Source organism: Caretta caretta, chromosome 2 (assembly GCF_965140235.1).
Source record: "Caretta caretta isolate rCarCar2 chromosome 2, rCarCar1.hap1, whole genome shotgun sequence".
NCBI classification, from domain to species: domain Eukaryota; kingdom Metazoa; phylum Chordata; order Testudines; family Cheloniidae; genus Caretta; species Caretta caretta.
Window position 1 is genome coordinate 242,376,456 of NC_134207.1, and position 25,749 is coordinate 242,402,204.

The 25,749-nt window shown below is 36.3% G+C and overlaps 1 protein-coding gene across 10 annotated transcripts in view; it reads right to left on the minus strand.

Annotated features, from left to right (window-relative positions):
* Positions 1-25,749, minus strand: part of PARD3 (par-3 family cell polarity regulator) — a 666,051-nt gene that overhangs the window by 196,344 nt on the left and 443,958 nt on the right. For 7 of the 10 annotated variants that reach the window (XM_048837722.2, XM_048837719.2, XM_048837721.2 and 4 more), the window contains 4 exons: positions 16,741-16,891; positions 10,417-10,606; positions 5,937-6,088; positions 4,618-4,662 (listed from right to left, as the gene is read on the minus strand). In XM_048837722.2, coding sequence (XP_048693679.1) covers positions 4,618-4,662; positions 5,937-6,088; positions 10,417-10,606; positions 16,741-16,891 — 538 coding nt within the window. The remainder of the gene's footprint in view (positions 1-4,617; positions 4,663-5,936; positions 6,089-10,416; positions 10,607-16,740; positions 16,892-25,749) is intronic. The other 3 variants (XM_048837718.2, XM_048837713.2, XM_048837715.2) reach the window with 2 other exon arrangements.

The window sequence follows — 25,749 nt, forward strand, 5'->3', positions numbered from 1 at the left end:
TTTATGTAAGTCATGCTTTCCCAAAGGGAAAGCTAGATGGGATATGACCTAATGTTCCCAGAGTACTGTAAAACTAATAATGGATTGCAGAAATGGTAGGAATATTTATTGAAGTTGGGTGGCCATCAACAAAAATGTGGACAGGTTACAGAAACTGAAAAAGTGAAGTATCACCACAGAAGTAATGTAAGTACTGTGATCATAAAGCTATTTATATTTTAATACAACACTATCATCTGTGGCCATTTCACAGCAAGGCAACTGTTTTGAAAACATATGGTTAAGTCTTCCTTTAAACTGAGTGGAGAAGCTCAAGATCTGTGTGATCAGGAGAATCATTGAGTCAGTGGTTAGTCACAAATCCTTGAGAAACTTTGTGAACTTTTTTTTAACAAGTCAATTTCAAAATCTAGGAGACATCAGAAATTTGCCTTTTTCTACTATAGGGCTAATAGGAAAATATCAACTTTTTTCCATAGTTACAGTTTTGACAGTAATCACAAGAAATATTATACACTCAGAATCAATGTCTACTTCTTTTAGATTTAGTTTGAAGTCTTAATTTAAAGAAATACAAGATTTTCTCCCCCTGCCCCACATCATGTGTGTGTGTGTGGGGGGGGGGGTTATTATTATTTTAAAGTTTGAAGTTATCAGCATTTTCCTCCCCAATATTTTTTTCCTGACAAATGACTGTTGATGTAGCCAGCCATCTGTAACGAAGCAACACTCCCAATGAAAACCATGCTGGGTGCACCCAGTACCTTTGCACTGTATATAAACGTTCATTCATTCATCCAAACATTCATCATTCACCCCAAAACACCCCCCGCACACTTTCTCTGGCACGTCCATCATTGCTTCTTATAAGACACATACTTGCACTCTTATGGCACCCAGGTGCCCACCCTCAGGACTGGAGCATGCTCCTTCAGACTGCTAACACCCCTTTCTCAGAGGGCACTGCTAGGCACCCTCATCCCTGTGTGAACATACACATGCCTTGTATAACCCCTTATGTACACATACCTGCAACCCATCTGCTCTTCATCCCCCACTCTGGCCACATATATACACCACTCCTTCTCAGAGTGCACCAAAGTAACCTTATGTGAGAGACCCACACACATATCCCCACAGAGCATTCTATCTAGCACACATCCTCACTTGGGACGTGCACCTTTACACAGCCCTCTACCCAGCATAAACATACATCTCAGACCACATACACTCCTGACAGTGCACTTCACATGCCCTCCGCCCTTTGCTGATCCTTCTATTGTCCCCACATCATAGTAGCCAAGCATTATCTCACAGAACACATCCCACCTCCTTCCCACGCACACACGTATTCAGTCATACACAATGTCCCTTACAGTGCACACAACAACCTTCCCCACATAGCACATGGGTACTCATGGAGACGTAGGATACACATGGCTCATATATACATGCTGCCCCCTCCAAATGCCTTAGTTCTCCTATTCTACTGTTCTGAACTCTCCTGCTCTAACAACTACATCATACTTTCTCCCCTTTTGATATTATATTAAGTATTTATATACTGTCGTAACTTTGCCTGATGATTTCCAAAGATAAAAATCATATGCAGTCTCTGATTCAAAGGATGTATGATGGTTCCTTTATCACTGATTATTTTAAAAAGACTGTAAAATTAATTTTTAATTGAATTTTCTCTAAATAATTTATTTTCTTTCTTTTAGAAAGCTGTTCTTGATCCTGCAGATGTTTAAATCAAAACTGGAATCACTGCTTAAAAAAAAAAAGACAATTGACTTCAGTTTCTATCCTCAATAAAACTATAAATTAAAGAGATTTAAAGTCATCCTGCTCTCTAATTAAAGCAGTCTCAAATAGGAGTGTCGTATTTTATGCTAAATGGGGGGAAAAAAAAAAAAACAGTACGCTACACAGTGGCAGATATTATTGATGATATAAAAACCTGCCCTGCTTCTTAACTGTAAACTTGTGCAAGTCCACAAAGTCTATTTTATTTTATTTTTTGATTGGTCATACAAGAGCAGCGAGTCAGTGAATTTATTTCCTAACAACCACTCTATTAAGTTCGGATAAACTAAAAATATATATTTTTTTCTATTTGTTTTTCCAAACTAAAGGAGCAACATTTTGGTTTAAAGAAAGAAATAACAAGCAATTATATCCACTACTGAAAATAGGGGGAAGTTTTATGAAAGCTGATGATATTCACCATGAAAAAAACAACAAATGATTTAGATAAGCTCTGAAAGACATCTTTAGCATTACAACAAGGTGTATATAGAAATAAGAACCAACTACAGTTACTGTATGCTTAAAGCTGGATAAATGAGCCATGCTCAATTGGCACTGAATATACTTCTAACCTTTGGAATGAACTGTAAACACTGCAAGGATTAGACAGTTCAAGTGAACTGAAGAAAGAAAAATAATTAAAAATCTATTATAGTACCTAGTGCTGATGAGAAATTTGCTTTCCATTTTGGTCAACACAATTAAACCCAATTTCACTTTTAACGGAGTTTGAGTTTATTTTTCTAAAGTAAATATGCTGAAATTTTCTATTTTATATAGTTCATCAGAATGTAGCTCATCACCAATATTAAACATTTGTCTTTTAAAACCTCATATAAAATTTTTCAGCCAAACTACTGTAAGTGGTTCATTTAATTACTGTATCTATCTTCAGCAAAGGCAGAACTCCACTGGTTATATAAAGAATCTGGTTAACATCATGGAAAAAGAAAGGAATAAAATCAAAGCACAATAAATTGTGTTCTTCCTTTTTCGAGCCACTGAGGCTGTAAATAAAATATTTATCTTGCTTAGCCCAGGTGGCTTCGTGGTTAAGGTCATGCCGTTTAACCCAAGTCATACAACTTGGGTCTCCCTGGAACTTAACATAGGCTTTCTATGTGGAATGACTTGCATCTTACAAATAAAACCTAAAACAGTGCGCACCCTTAAAAACAAGAATTATATTTTTCTTATTGCACATGTGGTCTTTAGGCAGTATAGTCACTGCTCTATCCTAAAAACAAACTAAAAAGGAAACTAATATTTATTTAGAAGCTGATCCTGTAGCTTTTAGTAGTGTCTAGTAATGCAAGTAGCAAGGCAAAGCTTTGCGAATAATAGGTTTTACAGTTTGCTGGACAAACAAGGGAAAAAAATCCAATAAACAAGTGACAAAGTAAAATAATAATAATAATAAATTTTGGATTAAACAAGATACTTCATTCATTAAACAAAAAGTTTAATTTTTGAAATTTTTAAAAATAAAAAGGTAAAATTCAAAACAAAAAGACAATAAAAATTGAAACATTTCATTTTGAAAATGCTGAAACAAAAAGTTTCAGTGTTGTGTTTCTTTTTCCTGAGTGAAACAATTTTGCAAATTCAACATGAATTTGTTAAATATTTCAGTCAACCTGAACCTGTATTTTTCAGCAAAAAAAGTTTTGGAAGAAAACTGTCACCCAGGTCTACCCAGGAGTAGGGTTTACTCCCATCAATAAAAGTTGCAGAATTGGTTCCTGTGTTCCAGTCCTACAAAAATGTACACACATTTAACTTTATGTACCAAGCAGTCCCATTAAAGTTAACAGGATTACTCTCAATTTGTAAAGTTGAAAAAGTACCTAACTATTAGCCTTAGTCAGCAAGATTTTAAGAGTTATTCCTGTTGTCTTATAAAGGTTATTAGTTTTTGAGATACAGTTTTCTGTCTATTGTTCACTCTCTAAAATGTGGTTTAAACAGAGAAGCAACTGTAAAATACTACTAATAAATGTGGGTGGGACATCCTATTCCCTGAGTTATGCTAAAAATAAGTAATACTTTCAGGTTTAAAAGGTGAATTATTCCTAATTAGAGCTAAGTAATGTTACTATGTCTTCTGGATATAGCCTAATTAAAATAGAATTCCAAAGGTCAAAAGCTAACTTGCATTAATAAATCATAAAAGCTCATGATTACAGCTGGCACATTATTTTAATTACTAATAAAAATTATGCTTTGAATGCTATTTTTCATAATCATCATATAAAATCTATTAGGATGCTTAGTATATGAAAGATGACACTTTGTTTTGAATTCTAAAGGGAATTCAACATGAGCTAAGAATGTACAACTCAGACCTATGGTATGTGTCTGTTGGCCATCTTAATGAAAAGATGGAAACTTTAGAATTAAACTAACTATTTGCAAGCACAATGTTAACACTGCAATAGCTAAACAATCAGCTTTCTCTGATCATCCCATTTTAAGTTAGAATTCAAGGCCTGAAGAACAGATTTCAGGATTTTTGAAAAAGAAAAAGAAAATCAAAACGAAAGTGAATATTTATGAATTTCAGGAATATAGGAACTGGTATACAGTTATCCTGTATGACCTGCGTTGAGTATACTACTCAGATATATTTAGCTCTATGAAGAATTTTCTCTGTTCTGTGCTACTTGATTATTCACAATAATAGAAAACAGCCATGCAAGTATTGGAATATTTATGTTTTCATGCAATGTGATTGGCAGTTCTGTAATTGTGGTTAGCTGCTTTGACCAAGGTTTCTATAGCAACAGCCTTTCTGTCAATTCTTACCTGTTTTCTGGTCATCCTCTGTACTGAGCTTAGTCTCGTCAGCTACTGTTAAAAGGTAAATGTATAAGGTTAGCCCAGTTAGTGCCCACACCCCACATGCATACAACATTCCAATTTTCTAAGTTAGGAGGCATTGGTAACGTCACACTCCATGCAAATAATATGCAACATTGAACAAATATTCTTGATAAAAACGGCAGCCAACTATTAACCATCATGCAATGTCAGTCATTTTCATATCACAGGCAGGTACAATATGTTATTTACATGTTAGAGCTTCACAACTAACCAAGGCAAGTCAACACCACCAATCTTACTTTAGAGAAGGTGGCGAAGTAAGGATTTTAGTGAAGATATCCACAAATATTATAAAGCAAAAAGTACTCCTTGCATTTTATTAATTAGCATTTTTATTGTATAAACACTCAAAAACTGCTTATTCAGGTTACTAGATTCTGCACTTCAAAACCTGAATCCAATGACACATCTATGGATAGCTTAGTTAGAAATGTTTTATACCTGATTGTCTCATCACGTAAGAGATTATGTTCTTAAATGGAACATTTAATTCCCTGTTTTGGTTGCTACTACAGTATATAGTTTCCACCACACATATTACTGTATGGCCTAAACCAGAAGTGGGACCTGGACACATTCTCTAATATGCTGCTTCATTTGTATCCCGATTATTTTCAGTAAGATTTATTGTAGACTACTAGGATAGCAAATACTCAAGGATACTTTTGGTTATTTAAGGTATAGCCATAAATTGAGAATATGGATCTCTTTCCAATGTCAACAGAAATAGTTACTTTTTTAAAAATAGTATTCAGTGGTTTATTTTTAAGTATATATTTTCACCTGCTATGAAATATCTGACAGAGACAAGGTGGGTGCAGTAATATCTTTTATTGGACCAACTTCTGTTGATGAGAGAGAGACATGTTTCAAGTCTGGAAGGAGAGCTCTGTGTACCTCAAAAGCTTGTCTCTCTCACCAACAGCAGTTGGTACAAACCTCTCCCACCTTGTCTCTCTAATATCAGGGGACCACTACGGCTACAACAACACCCCATACAACAATGAAGTATCTTAGCATATAAGTATATACCCATGTATATTCATATGCGTTTGCATGTTTACAACAAGCAAATTTATAGATATTTACAAACTGTACACAGGCCACTCATATTTTTATACCACTCCATCACACATACATGTTTAGCTCTGTGTGTCAATCATATATTTGAAATGACAAAAATCTATATTCACAACATCAAAAATACGTTCAGATAAAACATTCAAAGAAATATCACTCACTACCTAAATCCATGCTTTTGGATTTTCGCGTTTTAACAAACTCCAACTGACTGGCATCTGAAAATTGCTTTGTGCGTTTTTCTGACATGCTCTGGCGTCCGAAACCCTCTCGCTGGAAGGCAAGCACTGGATCAACATCTGGACTAAGAGTGCTGTGGGAAGGAAAAAAATCATGCAGACATTTATTCAGATCATGCAACCCCGTCATCTGCAAAGAAAAGTCTTTATTTGGTACATGATTTCTACCTTCTTTATCTGTTGATAAAGCAGCCAATTTTAAATAAACCACTAATGTAAATGGAGTTGCATCAAGAACGAATCTGGCCTATTGTGTCCACAACAACAGTGATTTAACAAGCATCAATAATTAAAAGCCTACTAAACCTTTATGGAAAAATGTGTATATAATGCTTATGCACATGAAAACACATGCAGTAAAAACACAGAGAGCTATTAGCATGATACTGCAGCTTAGTTTGGTGTGGCACTAAGCGGCTCAGGAATGCCAGCTAAACCTTGACTGATAGCTCTTATACTAAAGCATCAGCGTGTAAATCTCAGCCTAAACATCCATATACTGTAGCTATGCATTGATTTATTTTGTAGAATGTGAATGAGTTTTGGGATAGGAGCATGAGATAAGGATAGGTGCATGACTGACAATGGATATATGCTCACAAGTGACAGCCACGCAATACCTTTCACTTATAAAGGCCCTGATCCTGTCCTACTGAAGGCAATGTCCAATGTCTTTTGACGTTAGTGGTGTTGGCTCAGACCCATAGTACTTTACATCTAACTGTTGAAGCCATTTCTAAGGTGCCTGTCTCTGTGGTACCCAATGCCATGATTTAGCAAAGCATTTAAGCACATACTTAACTTCTTTGTTGAATTGGGGGCTAAGCGCTCTACAAATATTAACAATTTAATTGTCACAATATTCCTGTGAGGTAGGTGTTATCCCCACATTACAGATGGAGAAAACAGAATTTAAAAAAAAATTTATAGCAGTGCAACTGTGAGCTGAATATGGCTCAAATGGGTTTGGGAATACGTTCTCAGTTACTTCAATTAAACTTATGGGTGTTCAGCACCTCTCATAATCAGATCATGAACATCTTTCCAAAGGCCACACAGGAACTCACAACTAGTATTGGTATGAGTTGGTATAATATTAAAGTGAGGAATTCCTTTAGCAACATGTGTTAATGTGGCTTATGTAAGTTAGAAGTGCTCAGTTTCATCTTGCTGAAGAGAATACATTGCGTGCTTCTTTCTTTGCAAGGGCTAAATTTCTAACCCTGTTTGTTTTGGCAGCTTACTCTTTTTCTGGTTTGATCTTCACATAACTGCTTATTTAGCCAAGATATATCATAATTCTTTTAAAGATGAACATGATGTTCATGTAAATTTAGGTTTGTGTGTTTATTCATTTAAAGTCATATTCAAAATACTAAAACTTGATGATTAAATAAAAATTTCAAAAGTAGATCAAGGAGGGTGGAGAGAGTGGTATGTTCTGAACACAGGACGAGGAGCCAGGAATTCCTGAGTTCTGATCCCAGCTCTTAAACTGACTGACTCTGCTTCTGTGTCCTTGAGAAAATCATTTAACCTCTTAGTTTCTCTTCAGCTTCCCCATCTGCACCTAACATACTTATCTCCCCCTCTGAGCCATTATGAGGACCAATTACTTAATATTTGCAAAACATGCTAAAAATTATAGGTGCTATGTAAGTACAAAGAATTTTTCTCTCATCTAGATGCCAAGTTCTACAAGTCTCAATTTCATTGAAATCTAGTTTGCTAGAAATATCAGAATGCCACATTATGCTACCCATTTTAATGTCCACAATAATAAAGAATTTAAAATATATTATTAATGAAGCAATACCTATTTCAATAATTAACAAAGACCAACATCATAGCCATTTGAACATATACACTTTCCAAATGGTAAATATCCATATGTTAAAAAGTCAACAAGCATAGTTGAGTAACTAGTAACCCAAAATAGCTAATTTTAATATTTTTCAGCTGTTAAAGTCACCTTCTGTCTCACATTACTGCAACTCAGTTAATACCAATCACAATTTACTATGTTCTAGCGTACTTAACAAATAAGATTTCTGGAACGACAGCTGATTCTTAAAAGAATGTAACCGTCTACTGACCCTCAGTGTTATTAAAATTCCACTTATTAATCCTGTCTTATTGCCCCTTTGTTTTCATAACATTTTCATCAAGGATTAGGGAGATATTGTCAGGCTGGAAAAAGCTTACATTTTCTGTGGTGATTCTGAACAGCTGCCATTCTTGTTTGGATAACCCTTCATCCATATTCTTAGCTTTACCCTTTGAGCCTTCCAGCAGTATCATACAATGCACCTTCATTTTATAAGTCTTCCTTCATCCATTAGCAGCAGGAAATTAATGCAACAATCTACTTCTGCTGCTATTTATTTTTTACAAATAAAAAGCATTATATATGAGTAAGGCCCTAAACTGATCTGCTCTTTTATTGTATTTATTGTACAAGCTGCAATTGTATTTAAAGACCTCAACAATTTCTCATAAAAGTAGAGATTTAAAGGTTTTTGTACAAAATGAATTCCACAATATCTAATCTATTTTCTTTGCTGTTATTTTCATTTAATCTCAGAAAGGTATATGAATAGTAAGTTACACTGCAGCAGTAAATGTAAAAAGCATCTGCAGTTTTCAAATGGGCTTTTACTTTATGGTGTAGGTTCTCCCCCACCCCACCGCCATTCAGCTGAAAAATTCACTCAGAGATAAGTATTACATGACATCTTAAGTGCTGTTCAATTTAAAAATCTCAGATTTTCAGCTCTAAAACCTTTTACAAAAGACACAGATGGACATTTCAAGGGCCCAAATTACAGGGGAGACTTTTCTACACAAAAAGTTGCAATATTAAGAGAAAAGCAAAATGAAGATGAAAAAAAGTTATTTTCACTACAGGCATTAAAACACTGTTTAGAATCAGCAAGATCAATCCCTAAACATCAACTCAACTAAACATAATATCAAAACGGAAGTAGCTGACTGTGCAAATCAGAACGAAAGGCCATTGCCACTGCTATTTTATTAAGATATTGCTGACACATTCATAATAGACACAGTAGATGGGGCTAGTAAGAAAATTCTAATTCTTCACTCTGCTTGTGTTAATTATCACTACACCCTTAGGAGGTGGTTCCATAGAGACCATCTTTTATTTTGCTCATTGCAGTACATAATTACTAGACTTGCAAATTAAAGCACAGTTCTCTTAGATCTGTACTAACAGTATGCAATATTTCTTTTATTAAGAACAATAAACAAGTTAATAATACTAATACATTAGCCATTGGGGGTCATATGTAAAAATCTACACACAAGATCACAGATTCAATCCAATTGGAAGGTATAACAAGGTAATTTGGTTTCAGTGTTTTAAATTATGGGAAATGTTACTATACTAACATTGGGGTGGAGGGATAGCTCAGTAGTTTGAGCACTGGCCTGCTAAACCCAGGGTTGTGAATTCAATCCTTGAGGTGGCCATTTAGGAATCTAGGGCAAAAATTGGGGATTGGTCCTGCTTTGAGCGGGGGGTTGGACTAGATCACCTCCTGAGGTCCCTTCCAACCCTGATATTCTTTGATTTTATGATACTACTTATAAATCACAATGCTGAACATCATATTCATCCTAAATATTCAGGAAATCTTAACTTGTTAAATGTTATGTGAGCATTAACATATAACTAGCAGGCCTAAATTAAGAGCGCTCTTAATTTCTAAATAGATTACCTAAAAATTATTCATTACCTTAAATACAATAAAAGCTGATGCATGTGTGATAAAAGTCTCCTAAATATATACAAAATAAAATCTTATTTATAGAGAGACTTATAAACTAACATTTCCCATTGGAATTGATCTTTCATGTTTTATAACCTTAAGCTTTTAACAAGGCAGTCCTACAAATGCTGAGATTTTCTGATTAAACACAAGGCTAGTTCATCTTATAATTTGAATACATAATATTAATTCTGTTAACACAGTTATATACCAATTTGGTCCTAATAAGTTCGTAACACTTGTCTAAATGTGTTTTGACACTGCATAAAACTATGCAGCTAGAAAGTAAAAGTCCATCAAAATTATCTGAATGGACTTCCTTACTGAAACCGTGGCAATTAAAAGTTTGAAAATGTTGTGGTCTGAATATTGGGTGACCATATGTCCCAGTTTTATACGGACAGTCCTGATATTCGGGGCTTTTTCTTACATTGGCACCTATTGCTCCCTCCCCCTCTTCCAATTTTTCACACTTGCTATCTAGTCACCCTACCTGAATGTTTAAAAAAAAAAAAAAGAAGATTAATATTCAGTGTAGCTAACCATTAAACTAAAGAAAAATAAATTATTACAATTGACTATCATTTTCATGCTCTGGACTATTGTCTTACCAGTCTGTAGATTCATTAATTGTGGCTTTAGCCCATGCGCCAACATCTGTGGTTCCAAATCCTATATCATCATGGGAGCTGGAAGATGACTGGTCAGAAAGATGTGGTGGAAGTACTGGCAGTCTATCGTCTTCAATAATAACAGTGTCATCTTGTGGCATGTTCACTGTTGGAGACAGCTGGTATTTACCTGTTTAATATGGGGAAGAGAATGGGGGAAGAAACTGTAGATAAAGCCCTGAATATTACATATCATATATTCTCCAAATGATAAAATGTCATGTCAAATCTGTCACATCACTGATAAGAATGATGTAACACAATTAGTAAAATTACATGCAACTTACTACTTAGACGTCTGAAAATATACATATAAGTACTTACATCCCACTGAAAGAGAACATTAACTGGCTTAGGCTGTGATCCTCAGAAGGAATAGAGTCAATGGGAACGGAAGGGATTCATCACCTCTCATGATCCAGCCCTGGGTCATCAAAGCCAACATTTTCCAACTTGGTTTACTAACATTAAGAACTTAAATTCATATTTAGATGCCCGAACAAATGGCTTAATTTTCAGAAGTGTTCAGTACTCGTAGCTAGAGCTGGTTGAAAAATTTTAAATTTGGAATTTTTTTTATAATAGTTAAATGAATGAATGAATAAATAAAGTCACCTATGTAGGTGCCGAGATATAGATTTTAAAACATGATTTTACGCACCAAACTTGGAAAATGTGGCCCAAGTCCTTAATTCTGTTCCCACTGAAGCCCAAGTGAATTTTGACATTGATATTAAAGGGATCAAGACAGCACCCTCATGAATCAAAGAGATGACATAGGGGCTTGACACTGCACCTCATATGTGAACCAGCTTCAGTGGGACAACTCCCACAGGCAAGAGTTGTAGCATTGGACCCTAATGAGTTTTACTAATTAGTGAAACATTGTTTCTTCCCAGCTAAAAGCCAATTTGTATCTTTTTGAAGTTACCACCACTATCTAAATATACATGGAATTATATTTTCCAGTCATATTTTCTATGGCATTTTGTGTAACACACTTTTCAACCTGTTTAACAAAAAGCAGATGTAACTTTTAAATGTATATAAAAGTCCTACATCACCAGAATAGACTAAACAGATACAAATGTGTCACAAAGGGGCTTTTTTATGACGATGTTCAGTAATATCACTATAACTTTAGCCTGAGCCACCATTTCCTGTTTTGCAGTGCAAACATGCTCAGGGTTAAAGAACAAGTGAAGATATTTAGTAGAACAGTAAAACTGATGCCACAGAAAATGATCAGCCTTGAAACGTTGTCAGTTTAGTCTTAAAAATATAAGATTTCCTCAATATTTGTAACATCACTGAGCTAAACTTACTTATACTTGCTATAAGGAATACCAATCATACTGCAAATATGGAAATAAAGTTATTCAGTTATCTCAGGCAACTGGCAAGTTATTAAGAGTAACTCCAGTGTATTTATTATTCAAATTCTTCCATGCTATATAAGCTTCTCTGTAACTCAACACTATCCCTCTAGACATTGTTGCCTGCTAAAAAATTGCCTTCTAAAAAGTTTGGTTGTTTCCTAGGCATAGGCTTAAATATTTCCAATAAATCACCATGAAACAAAATGGTAAATGTTGCAGGAAACTTTGTTTTAATATAAAATGTAATTAACAAAACTGTCGCACTTATGAACAATGAAGAATAAGTTTTATGAGATCAGCTGACTTACCATATGGTATGATATATTATATATGGATATGTAATAGAGAGACAGAACCCCATGGTGCTGTAGAATTGAAAATGTTTTGTTAAAATGAGCCACACATGTGGCCAGATATTAATATTTTGCTCATCACTTATAATACACATAAGTACAAGTGGAAAAACCTGTATGGAGTTATGGGATCTATAGCAATTCTAATTTTTTCCCTTTTATATAATCATGTTGCTGTACTGTTTCTTTAATTATGCCAATAAACTGATACAAAAGAACATTAGCTAACCCAACAGGATATTAGCTAATTGAATGTATTTTATAAGGTTATTTAATGAAAATTTTGTGACTGAATGAGATATTTTCTAAAATAGATGAAAATGACTGAAATACATCAGTACTAAATGGTAAACAACCCATCACTGTCAAACTGAAATGAATGTGTTCAGTTTGCATAACAGCTAATTCTTTGCCCAGCAATCACTTCTTTGATGGATAGGTTAATGGTTAGCCTGGTAATGTACTCCTTTTCAAACATATTGCCTACAAGATTGTTAACTCTATAGTTAATAATGTCTCCAAAGAGTTGATTATGAAAAAGTAGAACCTTATTGCATTTTACAAATTGAACTTCCAGTTTGAGAGGCTAAAGTAATTCAGTAACATTTTTAACTTTTCCTCTACCACTTTTAATATTTGTCAAGCGTGAAGAATTTTATTTTATTTTTTATTGTATTTTATTGATGCTTTGAAATTAAGAAGTAGATAAACTTGAAGCACCCAGGATTTTCATTGCAGATGAAACCAAGTGGGAGAAGGGTTTCACTTTCAGGACACAGTTGGACACACCTCACTGAGGGAGAAAGTTAACCATGTCTTCTGTGGGGAGTTTACAGCCAGCTGTAAACAGAACCAACCTTTGGAAAGGATTAATCCACTGCCTTGCAAGAAACGTCTCAAAAAAAGGATGATACCTCACACCTAGAACTCTTTGATAGAACTAGATTGGACTACTGGTTCAAGAATTTGCCCTTGAGATTGCCTGTTGGAATTCTACACAACCTCTCTAATTTGCTCTTGAGATTGCCTGTTGGAATTCTACACAACCTCTCTAATTTGCTCTTGAGATTGCCTGTTGGAATTCTACACAACCTCTCTCTAAGGTATAGACTCTGAGTTTAGAGAAACTCTATACATTTTAGAAGCTGAGCAGCTTCTGAAGACCTCTATTCTAAACCTTTTTGTAGTGCTGCTACTGTATTGCAACACAAAGAAAGCTGTGCTTTTAGAGTGAGCAAAGCAATTCCTGTTGTGCATATGTATGGTAGTTTATGAGGTACATTGGGACATTTAGATTGACATTGCCTCTCATCCCAGTCATTAGAGAGGCAAGGTGGGTGAGGGAATATCATTTATTGGACCAACTGCTGCTGGTGAGAGAGCTTCACCCACCTCACCTCTCTAATATCCTGTGACCAACACAGTTAAAACTTCACTGCATACAATCTAAGTCATTTTATTCTAAACAAAACCTTGATAAATAACTTCTGATAAGTCACCTTTAGCATCAAACCTTGCTATGGTCATAAGAAATCAGCAAGCATTCAGGCTGCAACTAAAGCTAAGAGATGCAAGATGACTTTGTACTCAAACATTGCCTCAATAAGAATAATTTACGTTGAAAGCAGCTCTATAATTGTGTATGACAGAAATCAGTTGCATCATGGACGAAAAATAGCTACAGTACTTCAGAAAAAAAGGTCTTCAATTTTTAAGCCTGGGCACAAGCAAGTTAGTACATGACCACATGATTTTACTTTAAATTTCACTTTGGAGGAATTGCAAACATGTTGCCTCGAAACACTTTTGAATCTAGACCAAAAAAGACCAAAACTAGAAACCCAGTAAAGAGGACGGGCATAAATCCTTATTTTTAGGCCCAGATGAGAGGCAACCATGCAGGTAAATCCAAGTTTTCACAGAGGAAGTATGGTAATAGTATGGACAATATACCTCAGTTATCACGGAAGTAAAAAAGTCTAGGAAATCTCAAATTATAAATGCTATTAGAACTGCTAGGTCCAATGGATGATGTGTGTGCTTGTCATGTGGTTTATATTAACAACACTAGTCTTTTTGCGTATGCCAAAACAAGCAGGTTTGTGGTTACTGACCACTTCTGTGACCACAGGTAATGCTAACACATTTACGTTGTGCTATTTAGTACACACTGATTCATACATACACTCACACAACATGAGGCAGAAGGTTGCAATAACTAGGATTTTATTTGACCAAAGAAGAAAAACTTATCAGAGAGGACTTGACTGAGGCATTCCAAACTTTTAAGATTTTAGTCAATCCACACCGGCCTGCAAACTGGTTTTAAATGTGACGGGATAACAGAGCTATGCTAACCAGTTTCTAACCATGGTGGGCTAGATCACATGTATATACATTATTCAAACTTGGTTTGACCTCCTCTGTGGTGTCCAGCTGCGTAACCGTGGAGTCCCATTAAGGATGAGGGCTGAGAGAGACAGAATCAGTACCTATGCTTCAGAATGTACGGATAGGTTTACACTGGAAACACGATAGTGGCACTGGAGCTGTGCCACTGTAGCATTTTTAGTGTAGACACTACAGTGACAGAAGGGGTTCTTCTGTCATCACAGTAACGCCATCTCTCCTAGAGGAAACAGATTGGTCGATGGAAAAATCCCATCTACACTGGGACTTAGGTTGGCTTAGTTACGTTTTCACAGCCTTGAGCATTGTAGTTAAGCCAACCTAATTTCATAGCACTAATCATCCCTAAAATGAATATTTGCAAGAGTCTGGATGGACTTTTATCCCCTATATGCACAGCACACACTGCAGAGCTGGCCAGGGGAATAGTAGGTTTTAAGGGGTTTTGGAAGGGGTAAGGTTTTGTTTGTTTTTGCCTGCTGAGACTTCAGCTATTGGTCGCTGTTGAAAGAAAGAAACTGGACTTGATGGACAACTAGTTTTATTCAGCAGGGCAAATCCTATATTCCTTTGATGTCAAATTATAGTGTATCCCTTGACATGCATACCAAATACCCTCTCTCAGGGCCTATTCACCTGTTGCTGCACAAGATGTTTACATGGTAACTCATTAATGCATATATGAATTTTACACGTAAATCCCCTGCACACTGATAGAAAAAAAAACAGTAGCTAAGTGCTGTACAAATATTTTATCTGGAAAACTGAAATAGCAAAATTAGACTAGTGTCACTTTTAAAACTACAGTGCTAACAATTTCAGACAGATTTTCACTCCTTGAACTTTTAATCAGATCTCAAAATAAAACTTGTCACTTTCTTTAGACAGACGTGAATTTTTTGAGACAAAGTTTCGTGGATTTGTGATACTTGGTCACATTATTTTTCTTTTGGCTAGTACAAAATGCAATGCAATGCAATAGAGCTTAAGATAACTTTTCAGTTTTAGTTTTGGCTTTGCTGCATGCATTCAGATTACAATATGACTGAACGGATACAAAATCTCACAAACCAAAACTGTGGTGTTTCACAGAGGTCTAAGAAAGGATGATTTTTCTACTTCAAAAAGTACAAGGAGATATATTTACAAAGCAATAACTAGCAAAATGCCATAAATGGAGATTTTCACTTTCTGAAGCTGAACAGCTATCCTAGGGAACTGAAAACTAAATTCACTCTTCCTCATGTCAATTCTATAACAGGATCTCCAATTTTAATGTTGTACATATATGTCAAACGTACAAAGAGGCAGTGGATGTAATGGCTATGTTGGAGTTCAGGACTTGCAACTCAAGCTAGCAATAGAAGTATTTTATGTCAGGTGCTATTTTAATCAAACATCTTCTTGTGTTTTAAATTTGAAAATCCTTACAAGTTAATCCCATGATTGAGCTACTCAGTAAGTCCAACCACTCCTGTGGCAAGACAAGTCTTTATGAACTAAATCTGTTAGTAGAAAGCTGAACTGCTGCAGAGCAAGTGCTAATAACCTCATTACCCACTGGGGGCTATGCAGACAGTACGGCACAGAATCCAAACAAACGATGCATAAAAATCACTTACAAGGTTTTAAAACCGGTGCCCTGCAAAGCAGAAATTCAACTGAAATAAGGAAAGACGTTATTACACATATTGGCTTCAGTTTACGTTATTTTCTTTTTGAGCATGATTAAAGTGAAGGTGAATCAGTGCTGAAACATAACCATACATTCTTTATAGTAATATTCACTGACATTTTATTTGTATGAAACTTCACCACTCAGACCAAAAAGACTAACATGAAGTGTAGCTTCTCACTTCAGACACTGAAAAACATTTTAAATGTTCTGCCACCTGTTTTGGGATCTGAAACTTACTATATCAATCAATTGATTGACTTCCCCTCTCACATTAAGCTAGCTAGAAGGCTTGTGTTGAACAATTCTTTTAAAAAGGCATGCTTTAAATTGGTCATTGCCACTTTCATGTTCCATGCTTTGCACATAAATAATACATTAATCACCCTTCAATGAGCCACAGAAAGGACAAAAACAAGATCTGATTAGCAGAGTCTACTTGACTCACCCATTATCCTACTTAGTGCTGCAGTTCTTGTGGGCGATTCGCTGAGACCCTCAATCCCACTGTACAGCGAATGAGAAATTCTACGTTCCCTGTCATCCAGTATAGTGTCTATAGGCAGCTCTGGCCCAGGAGGGCTTCCAGGTGACTCCAACTGCATAGAGAGAGGAAAATCAGCACTGAAGTCCATTTAACAGCATGGGGGGACGATAACAACTTGCCTAAGGCCTGGACCCGGCTGGGCACCAAATGCGCTAGAACTTTTCATCCCGGACCCAAAATAATTTGCAGTGACAGCTCTGCTTAATGACCAACTTTCCATGACACTTTACCCTGCACCTCCCATGGTGCCTTGTCAGATTTCAATCGTTTCAGCAGAAAATATGTAGACAAAAAACATCACATTTTGGTCTACCTTTGCAGCATAATTCCTGAAATGTACAGTTTGCATGTTTCAATATTATCTGACAAACAACTTGGCCTCTTTCACACATTGATAGGTTGTCAGGACAAGACTCCTTCAAGCAGAGGAGAACAGGGAACTCCATTTGGAATTGGGCCTCTGACCCTTTTTGAAATGGTGAAATTTGCTTTTGTACATAATTATCATGGGATCCCACATGAAGATCCCTGTTGTACACATTAGTATTGACATACATGAAAACCTGCTGTTTATGATAAAGTCTTTGCTCAGACTTTTCCCCTTAGGGTAAAGAGATTTCACATGCCCATCAAATCTGTGAATGTCCCATGTTTTCAGGGCCTTTTGCGGCATCCCTGTCAGTTTCACAACAATCAGCATTTCCAAAACCCGACAGGCCCCTTACACAGCCAAGAGTCCTCTGTCCAGCATGAGTCCTCAAGACAGAACTCCACTCATGTATGAAAAACCAGATCCCCTATGTGGTGCAGAAGGATGTTGATTGGTCATGCAAATAGGGGGAGAAAGAACAAACACCATTTCTCTCCCCCTCTCCCAGCTGTCCTTCATCAGAACTGTCTAGTGTGTGTCTGGAGGGTGCCCCTGTGTTTTCTCTGGGAGAATCTAGTCACCTCTCTTCCTATATGCACAGAATAGATTTTCAGAAAGAAGAAAAAATAGGTTTTCCTCAATGTACTATAGAGAATCAAACTTCAGGGGAAAGCAAAGCTCTTATAGGGTGAAATAAATACAATTTTGACATCATCTAAGGCAGCGATACTCGGACTGAGGCTCCCAAGCTGCAAGTGGCTCTTCAATGTGTGTCTGGCAGCTCTCAGCAGCACATGATATTAAAGCACTGTGTGATTTAATTATTAACCACTCTAAGTTATTAACCAATCAGGATGCTTTTGCTATGTTATTAATCAACTGTAATTGATAAAATAATACGTGGTCAGTCATTTTGCTGTGAGAATAATATGACTAGATAGTATGATAGTAAATGAAACAATGAATTCACACTAATGTGGCTCTTTCGGGTAATGTTGATCACTGATTTCGCTCCTGAACCCTGAGGTCTGAGTACCACTGATCTAGGTGCAACAGCATCTCTGTTAGCCTCTCTGCTGAGATTTCCAATAAGGGTCCCAGGAGTGATATGAACACATAGAATCATAGAATATCAGGGTTGGAAGGGACCTCAGGAGGTCATCTAGTCCAACCCCCTGCTCAAAGCAGGACCAATCCCCAATTTTTGCCCCAGATCCCTAAATGGCCCCCTCAAGGATTGAACTCACAACCCTGGGTTTAGCAGGCCAATGCTCAAACCACTGAGTTATCCCTTGTCCACAAGGGAACCAGTTGAGACTTCCAACTTGTTTCACTTAGGCCAATAACCACAGACATGAAAGACTTCATCTCCCATTATCCAATTCCTGAACTGTCCAATCACTCTGCTTACTGAGCTTTGTTGAGGTGCCTGAACCAGTCATTTGGATCCTTGTAGTTACTGATAACTGAGTGATGATGGGTATTTTGGACAAAATGTCAACCGTCAGCTTAGCTATTAAATTAATTTCCAGATCCCCTGGAGAAATTCTGATGAACTAATACAGCAAAAATAATTGCATTGTTTTGTAATCATTTAGGGCATCAAAGGTCAGTATGTTTTGGCCATTTTATCTAAAGCTATGTTTAGAAGTCAATGCAAAATATTGTTATATGAATCCTTTAGCATATAAATATCTCATGATCTATCAAAATACACTAGTGCCCAGATTCTGCAAGGTACTGAATTAGGGCTGTCAAGCAATTAAAAAATTAATCTCGATTAATTGTTCTGTTAAACAATAAGAGAATACCATTTATTTAAATATTTTGGATCTTTTCTACATTTTCAAATATATTGTTTTCAATTATAATACAGAATACGAAATGCATAGTGCTCACTCTATATTTATTTTTTATTACAAATATTTGCACCGTAAAAAGCAAAAGAAATAGTATTTTTTCAATTCACCTAATACAAGTACTGTAGTGCAATCTCTTTATCATGAAAGTTGAACTTACAAATGTAGAAATATGTACAGAAAAACTGCATTAAAACAAAAACAATGTAAATCTTTAGCATGTACAAGTTCACTTAGTCCTACTACTTGTTCAGCCAATCGCTCAAACAAGTTTGTTTGCATTTTCAAAAGATAATACTGCCTTCTTCTTGTTTACAATGTCACCTGAAAGTGAGAACAGACATTCGCATGGCACTGCTGTAACCGGCGTCGCAAGATAATTACATACCAGATGCGCTAAAGATTCCTATGCCCCTTCACGCTTCAACCACCATTCCAGAGGACAAGCATCCATGCTGATGAAAGATTCTGCTTGATAATGATCCAAAGCAATGTGGACTGACACATGTTCATTTTCATCATCATGAGTCAGATGCCACCTACAGAAGGTTGATTTTCCTTTTTTGTGGTTTGGGTTCTGTAGTTTCTGCATCAGAGTGTTGCTCGTTTAAGACTTTTGAAAGTATGCTCCACACCTCATCCCTCTCAGATTTTGGAAGGCACTTCAGATTCTTAAACCTTGATTTGAGTGCTGTAGCTATATTTAGAAATCTCACATCGGTACCTTCCTTCCGTTTTGACAAATCTGCAGTGAAAGTGTTCTTAAACTAACATGTGCTGGGTCATCATCCAAGACTGCTATAACATGAAATACATGGCAGAATACGGGTGAAACAGAGCAAGAGACATACAATTCTCCCCCAAGAAGTTTAGTCACAAAGTAATGATTGCATTTTTTTTAACGAGCATCATCAGCATGGAAGCATGTCCTCTGGAATAGTGGCTGAAGCATGAAGGGGCATACGACCGTTTAGCATATCTGGCATGTAAATACCTTGAAAATCCGGCTACAAAAATTGCCATGCGAATGCCTGTTCTTTCAGGTGACATAGTAAATTAAAAATGGGCAGCACTGTCTCCTGTAAAGGTAAACAAACTCATTTGTCTTAGCGATTGGCTATACAAGAAGTAGGACTGAGTGAACTTGTAGGCTCTAAAGTTTTACACTGTTTTGTTTTTGAGTGCAGTTATGTAACAAAAAAAAGTCTACATTTGTAAATTGCACTTTCACTATAAAGAGATCGCACTACAGTACTTTTTATTTTTACAGTTCAAATACTTGTAATCAAAAATAATAATAGTGAGCACTGTACACTTTGTATTCTGTGTTGTAATTGAAATCAATATATTTAATAGTGTAGAAAAACATCCAAAAATATTTAATAAATTTCCATTGGCATTCTACTGTTTAACAGCATGATTTAAACCACGATTAATGTTTTAATCATGAGAATTAACTGCTATTAATGCTTTCTATACTGCCCTATACTGAATGCTTCCCAGAAGATTTGGGGCATACTGCAATGCCTTGGAAGTCACCAAGCACTGAGAGTACTCAGCACTTCTCAGGAATAGTCTCTAAAGGAAGAAGAACAGTTTGTACTTTCACAACTTAAAATAATAAGCAACATTTTTAAATAGCTACCCATTATGATTCATACTATTCAAATTTCTAGCATGACAAAGCAATTTATGCTATTAAAGTCTTTAAATAAAATCTGCTTCAAGAGCTACAAAGCATTCAACTACAATCTTCACAAGAGAGGCTTTGAAGTCAACCCAATGGGCTAACATCATATGACATTTGGTGACTGGCTCCATGCCAGGAACACAGAGTGGGTGGGCATTTGAGAAATTCATTGCATTCCGAAGATGATGACCACAAAGACCAGAGTCAGAGGTCATACGTCTGTAAAATTATTATTTCTGTTCTAAGCTATCATCTGTTTAATATAAATGAGATATTTAATGAAGTTCCAAATTGTGGACTTATCTTTCCCAGTTTGATAAGCACTGGGGAGATCCTGCATTGAAGGGTCAACACAATTGCAATTGGAGGCACGTCAAGCTGCAGGAGAATAATAAACTTGCAGTACAAGTGAATTAGACTCACTAAGGTTTAAATTGTGAAATGAGGATTTGTTTTATTAGGTTTTTTTAAATTGCAGATTACAAGTGGCAGCTTTACTAAAAAGTAAATTAAACAATATTCTAAGCCTCTGATGCAAAGAAATCAAAGGCAAATTTGGGAAGAATAAAAATGTTAAAATTTGAAATGCTGTAAAAAAATACATAGAGTGTTCAGGAATTTAACTTCCATGCCAATTATATTCAAAGATGAACTAATCTTTATTTCACTTTGTTTAAAGAAAGTGTGAAAATGAGTCTAAATAGATTAGTAAACTTATGCAATCAAATGATTTATTTTCCCAGAAAGATAGCCCTGTATCCCTGAGTTCAAGTAACAAATGTCTAGCTTTTTACTCAACTGTATAATGTAACCATTTTCCATGTGACAACAAAGCTCTAAAGACAACTATCAAACTCTCCTGAGAGACAATCCCAACAGATTTTTCGAAAGATACACGAAGAAAGTTTAGAACCATAGAGAAATTCATAGAAATTCACACCAGGTAGGCTGATAAGCTGCAGTGTGCATAAAGAATAAACAACAAGATCATTGTGTTTAGATGGTTGTGCTTTGTAACAGGAACCATGTATTTTACTATTTTCATGGGAAAGAGTTTTTCCAGTTTCTAATTAGAATCTCAAATGAGAGATCTAAATAAAGACATCAACAGTCAGCTACACAAATATTTAACAAAAGATACAATGCCTTTTCTACAGTAACAAAAACTGGATGGGAGGTACACAAAGGGCTTTTCAATAAATCTTTTGTCTACCCTTGTTTCAGGAAAGTTTGTGTAAAAAAAATATGTCAAAGTTGGAGTAAATGCTGCTAGCAAGACAAAGCAATGGACAGTAAAAGCAACAGTACAGTAAAAATGAAGAGCTGTTTTTCCTGATAGGTGGCTTCATTCCCTCCTAAACCGGTTTCGTTGCTATCTTGGCATTATTTAACTTGATTAACAGATAAAGGGCAGCTAATGTAAACAAAATCTTACAAGCTTCCCATTTTCAATAAAGGCATGACTATGAAGGCTAGCGTCTCACAAAAATGCTACTGGCTCCCATCATTTTGCCTCAATGATTACTGGTAGCAGCAGCATCGCTCGATGGTTCCACCGTTGTGCACTAGTACTAAACTACAATGGGCTGCATTAACCAAACCATCTCAGAATCACAAGCAAAATGTTCCACGCTGCAGGTTGTCTTCATCTTAAGGGAGTCAGGTTTTGGTTGTTTTTTTTTAAACTAAGAATGAGGATCTCCATCATGGCCCTTTATCACTCAGATGAGAACCAGCTGGTTGCTAAAAACTATGTGCACTATCTGCTCCTTATCTGGACGATAAAAGGACAACTAACTTGGTCCCTGTCAATATCTTCCCATGTGAAGTTATGACCGTAAGTATGTGAAAGGTTATCTGCCGCCAAAATATTAATCTGTATAAGGGATGAAATCAAATTTCAGATCATGCATCTTTATAAATGGAACAATCATCCAGCTCTCTCATTCCCATTCAGAACGTAATTTATCAAAACTCTGATTGACATGAAAGCATTTGTGGTTTTAGAGAAGAGGCTATAGAAATTTGTTAAATAGAGCACTGCATTCTAACTTCACGAGACTTAAATTCCTTTCTGCTGCACAAAATTATTCTCCAAGCTTTCTTCTTCCCTTCTCTTCTGCTTTTTGTAGGCTAGTGTGTCCAAATTACTCAGACCTCCTTTCCCAACACAGTTCCTTTCAGAATACTACTGCCAAAATTAAATAGGTTTTTGATTGCTAACATCTAATTTAGCCTCCCAAACCAGGTACAAACTTGTAAAATGGGAAAACTTAAGCAATGGCCGGTGAGGAGGTTAATTCTGGTTTGTGTGCTATTAATTATTTTATATAGAAAGTGCTGTTGGTGTCCACAGCACTGTGCCACTGATTCAGTGTACCAAAGAAATAACACATCTCTTCCCCGACCAACTTACTTAATAAAGCCATGGCCAGTATAACATAAAACCACACACAGAATGGCGCAAGTGCATCCAGCTGGAACGTTTTGCAGAAAAAGTTGCACCATCGGTTTAGGAGGTTTCTTTGGAAGTTTCTTGGGTTTTGTTTTTTAAAAATCAGCGATGGGTTGGAGCTTGGCAGGCATGCAGTGATATTCTGTTTCAGGCATAAGAAAAATGTCGGTGAAAGAGATAAAGGGAGTAGACAGAAGAAAAGGACTGGGCAGAAAGAAGGAAATAGAAGGAGGTGTGGGATGAAATTATGAAGAGATGTGAAGATGAGGATTTGGAGTACACCATGCCCATAATTTACTTTTCAATATTTCCAGATATGTTTGGAGCTTGGATTCTTGGGCAGATTTTTTACTGGCTTAACTATTTTTAAGAAATTGGCTGTTCTATTTGAGATATCTTTTCTGACACAGAATCAATAATTAGTGGCACTATCCACTCCAAGAGAGACTGGAGGTTGGAAAATGGATGTACTACATGTCTCAGTATGGCAACTAAAGTTAAATGCATTCACACATATACAAGTAGGAGGGCTAATTTGTTTGCCCTGTTTCCTCCCTCAAAAATGCACCCAAATTATGTCAAAGTGATGAAGGAAAGTGAGTGGGACAGATGATCCAGTTCCCATCACTTTAGTGTTAAAATAGATGAAGACAGGGGCTTGCTATTGCTCTCTAGCTCTGAGCTGTGCTTTGTTCTGCATTCAGAAGCAGGAGGAAGAGAGATGAGCAGAGACACACAAAGGATTTAGGAGCATGGAAATCTACCAAACGTATTTTCTTTTGGCATGTTTGGAGCTGAGTCTCAAAAATTTCTCAAAAATACTTAATTGAACAAGTTAATTAGACTATGGAAACCTGTGTCTTATTGCAACGTGAGTGACCATGTACTGGTCTCCCTCCTGATAGCAGATATTCACCTAGCCCATACAATGAGTAATTCAGTGCCAGTGTGGGTATCTGTCATTGCAAGCTGTCCAGGATGGAGGGAGAGGAGGGAAATAGAGCTGGGTAAGTAATAATTCTTATTTTCTGGGCTCAATACATATGCCTGACAGCTGTGCTGATTTGGCGGGTGCTGGTGCTTGAGGGTTGTGCACGCATTATGGTGATACAGAAGCCAGCTGTCTGCCCATCCAGCACAATAATAATAATAAAAACCCTAATGTAAGGAGTCTGGCATTTCTTTTTACATCTTAGGCATCTCAATGATTTAACAAGAAATGACATGACAGAAGGCATCAATGTGCTAAGTGGGCAGAAAGCTGGCTGATAGATCATTAGAAATCTGCCAGCAGCTCCAGAAACCTTTATTAAATATAGCCAATACTAATTTTAAGACCAGCCTACTGCAAACTCTACCCATCTCTGCTACTGATGTTTGACACTGAGTACATCACCTAACCTTTCTGTGCCTCAGTTTACCAGTATATGTGGGGGTCAATATAGAATACTAGTTATACCCAGGAGAGCTATTAGGCAGGTTGGGGAAGGATGCAAAACCATGCTCTGAAGTGTCCCTAGCCTCTGTTGCCAGAAGCTGGGAATGGGTGACAGGCGATGGATCACTTGATGATTACCTGTTCTGTTCATTCCCTCTGAAGCACCTGTACTGGCCACTACTGGAAGACAGCATTCTGTGCTAGATGGACCATTGGTCTACCCAGTATGGCTGTTCTTATGTTATGTGTCACAGAATACCCAAAAATTGTCAATTTGATAACATAGATTTTAGCAAAAGATGTAACTTTATTAAATGTATTTAAAATACCAACAACCAGAAAAACCCAGAATGTTTGAAATATATACTCCTCATCTCTGGGCTAGCAACATACATGTAATATCAACGGCGTGATTTCACTTGAAATGGCTGAGATAGTAAACATGGGTTTGTAATGGTTTTGCAAGGTTTATAATGGAGATCTTGACAGACATTTAGCTACATGATTGTGCCCTGCCCCGTTGTAGAGCAGAGAAATTCGAACACCTGGCTTGGTTTGAAGTTTATTTAGAACAACAATCCTCTCTATGCTTATTTCAATATTTACTATATCAAAATTTACTTGAAAGCCTGGCTGGATTATACTCTATCTTCTGGTGAGTCAATGAAAACTGCTTCTAGAGATAATGCTTATTGCTTATTACTAAAGCAATAACAATATAGTAATGTTTTTTACCTTCTGGGAAGTTACACTGGTCTCTTTTGATTCTACTGTGTTATATTTGACCTGTCAGTACAAATGATCCCCTCATTAGCACGTTGATGAATACAAAATGCGATGTTTATCTAGTTTTTACAGCAGTTATTGTAGCTTCATTTGCTTTATAAGCTTAGTGTGGCCCATGAACGCTGGAGTTGTATAAAAATAATATGAATATGACAAAAGAAATATTTGAAAAAGCTTTCCAAACCTTTCAAACTGCTCTAATTAAGTAAGCTCAGAAATTAGAAATGTAAAGATGCTATTTAACTTAAATATCTAACTATCTGTCCCTTGTAGAACCATGGGACATTGGTCTATCAATCTTACTTCCATCCA